The sequence below is a fragment of the Leopardus geoffroyi genome, chromosome B3 (assembly GCF_018350155.1).
Source record: "Leopardus geoffroyi isolate Oge1 chromosome B3, O.geoffroyi_Oge1_pat1.0, whole genome shotgun sequence".
NCBI classification, from domain to species: Eukaryota; Metazoa; Chordata; class Mammalia; order Carnivora; family Felidae; genus Leopardus; species Leopardus geoffroyi.
In genome coordinates this window covers 72,627,409-72,629,269 of record NC_059337.1, presented here as the reverse complement: position 1 = coordinate 72,629,269, position 1,861 = coordinate 72,627,409, and the positions used below count along the sequence as shown (strand labels likewise).

The following is a 1,861-nucleotide window of genomic DNA, read 5'->3' as shown; positions in this document are numbered from 1 at the left end:
AGAAGAAGAAGAAGGAGGAGGAGGAGGAGAAGAAGAGTGGGAATTCTTAGTTACAAAAGTTAGGTAAAGGAAAATATAAATATTCACTACTGGAGCCTCCAGCTGACTTGACCCTAACAGATTCCTACTCTCACTCCACTGTAGTAATCATCTCTGTCATATTAGCATAGCCCCAACCTTCCTCAACCTCATCCAGTGATGGACTGATGGAAATCTCAACTCCATCTTTTTGAGATGATGTTAAAATGAAAGAGCTGAGTAAATGACAGAAGCATTCACTAAAAATTCTCCCTGTGCTTGGTGATTTTATTTTATCACATTTTCCTCAGTCGCTTCCTCTAATATTAACCTTCCTCTTTCCATTCAGTTTTTCAAATAGGCACACACACAGATGGAATTATCTAGGATCTGAAGGAAAGTTCCTCAGTTAGGGTGAAGCTTAGAGTGTCCCTAGTGGATTACAACCATCGGCGTAGACTGTCATAGTACTCTCCTCTCTGGTCACAAGTCAAATGGCAATCGCAGCACAAAACCCATCCCTGCCACTGTCCCATCCAAAGTGATTCTCTGAGCAAGTTCCAGTCTCCAGTCTGTTGGCGACATTGTGTTTGTTTGTTTGTTTGTTTGTTTTTTCATAAGTTGTCCTTTCCTCATGAATCCTGACTCTTGGAAGATTAGAACCATGTCTGCACAAGAACTAAGCAGTTTAGTCCCCTCTGTCCATCTTGTCACCATAGAACATAAGGTCTCACTGAAAGTGCCCCAGGTTGATCCCTTGAGTCACTGGAAGCCTCACATTCACCAGAAGTTGGTGTTCAGCATCCCCTGCAGTCCCAGGCACTGTGTCACTCACAGCACAGAAGTACTTGGCTGCGTCGCTCCACTGGACTGCAGGTTTCCTCAGGTGGAAGGCCTTTTCACTCTTCCTAAATTCAGCCTCGAAACCTTTGGTGCCTTTCACCAGGATGTCCCCTGATATGTACTTCAAGAGAAGCCGGAGTCCTTGGTTGGGGTGCTGCACGTACCAGAAGAGATACACCTGAACAGAAGACGAGTAGTTGCACCTCAGCTCCAGAGGGGCTCCTTCAGAGACAGTGATGTGGACATCAGGCTGGGTCACTGACTGGGCTCCGGTTCCTCCTGAAACATCAATATGCTGAGTCAGTGAGACCAGGAAAGACTTACCGATTAAGAAGAGGTGTCTCTCCTCAGAGTCCAGTTGTAATACTGTACCAGTAGGGAACAAGAAGATGAAATAGAATTTTACTCACTCGGGGCAAAAAGTATCATAAACACAAGCATGGTGACAGGAGCCAAGCTCATGGCTGAGGACTGAAGAAACTGTAGTCTCCTTTTTGAAGATCTTTCCTGAGCAAAAGGAGTATGGTTGAGGAAATAGTACCCTTGGAACAAGGAAGAATGTGTATGGTGGGTGCCCTAGAATCTTGTGTAATTGCGTTCCAGAGACTTCTGGAAGAGTCTTTTCCTTGAAAATCTGGGTGTTTCCTGACTTCTAAATTCTGTGAAGAGCTCCATCTGGACTCTTCAGTCAGCTCTGTGAAGGAGGGGCCAAAGGAAGGATGGTTGGGAGGGAGGGAGAGCTTCAAGTATAATTCTAGTGTGTGCATCATTGCCCTCTGGAGGCCAAGCAGAAGTAGTTCTTCTGGTGAGACTTGTCATGCCTTTTACTCTTTCAGCACCATTAGAGAGGGATGTAGAAGAAGGCTGAGCAAACTTCTAACGTCAGGTAACTCAGGAACATTCTTCCCTTTCACCTGAAACCATGCATAGTAACAATCCCCACAGATGCACAATTTTCTCATCCTTATGATTGCAGAGACGTGATGTGAATTGTGACTGT

At 45.1% G+C, this 1,861-nt stretch overlaps 1 gene segment (V, D, J or C); it reads right to left on the bottom strand.

The window, feature by feature from the left end:
- On the bottom strand, positions 1–1,861 carry LOC123583320. The segment is given in 2 exon segments: positions 1–1,140; positions 1,272–1,861. Coding segments are annotated over 2 exon segments (444 nt in total).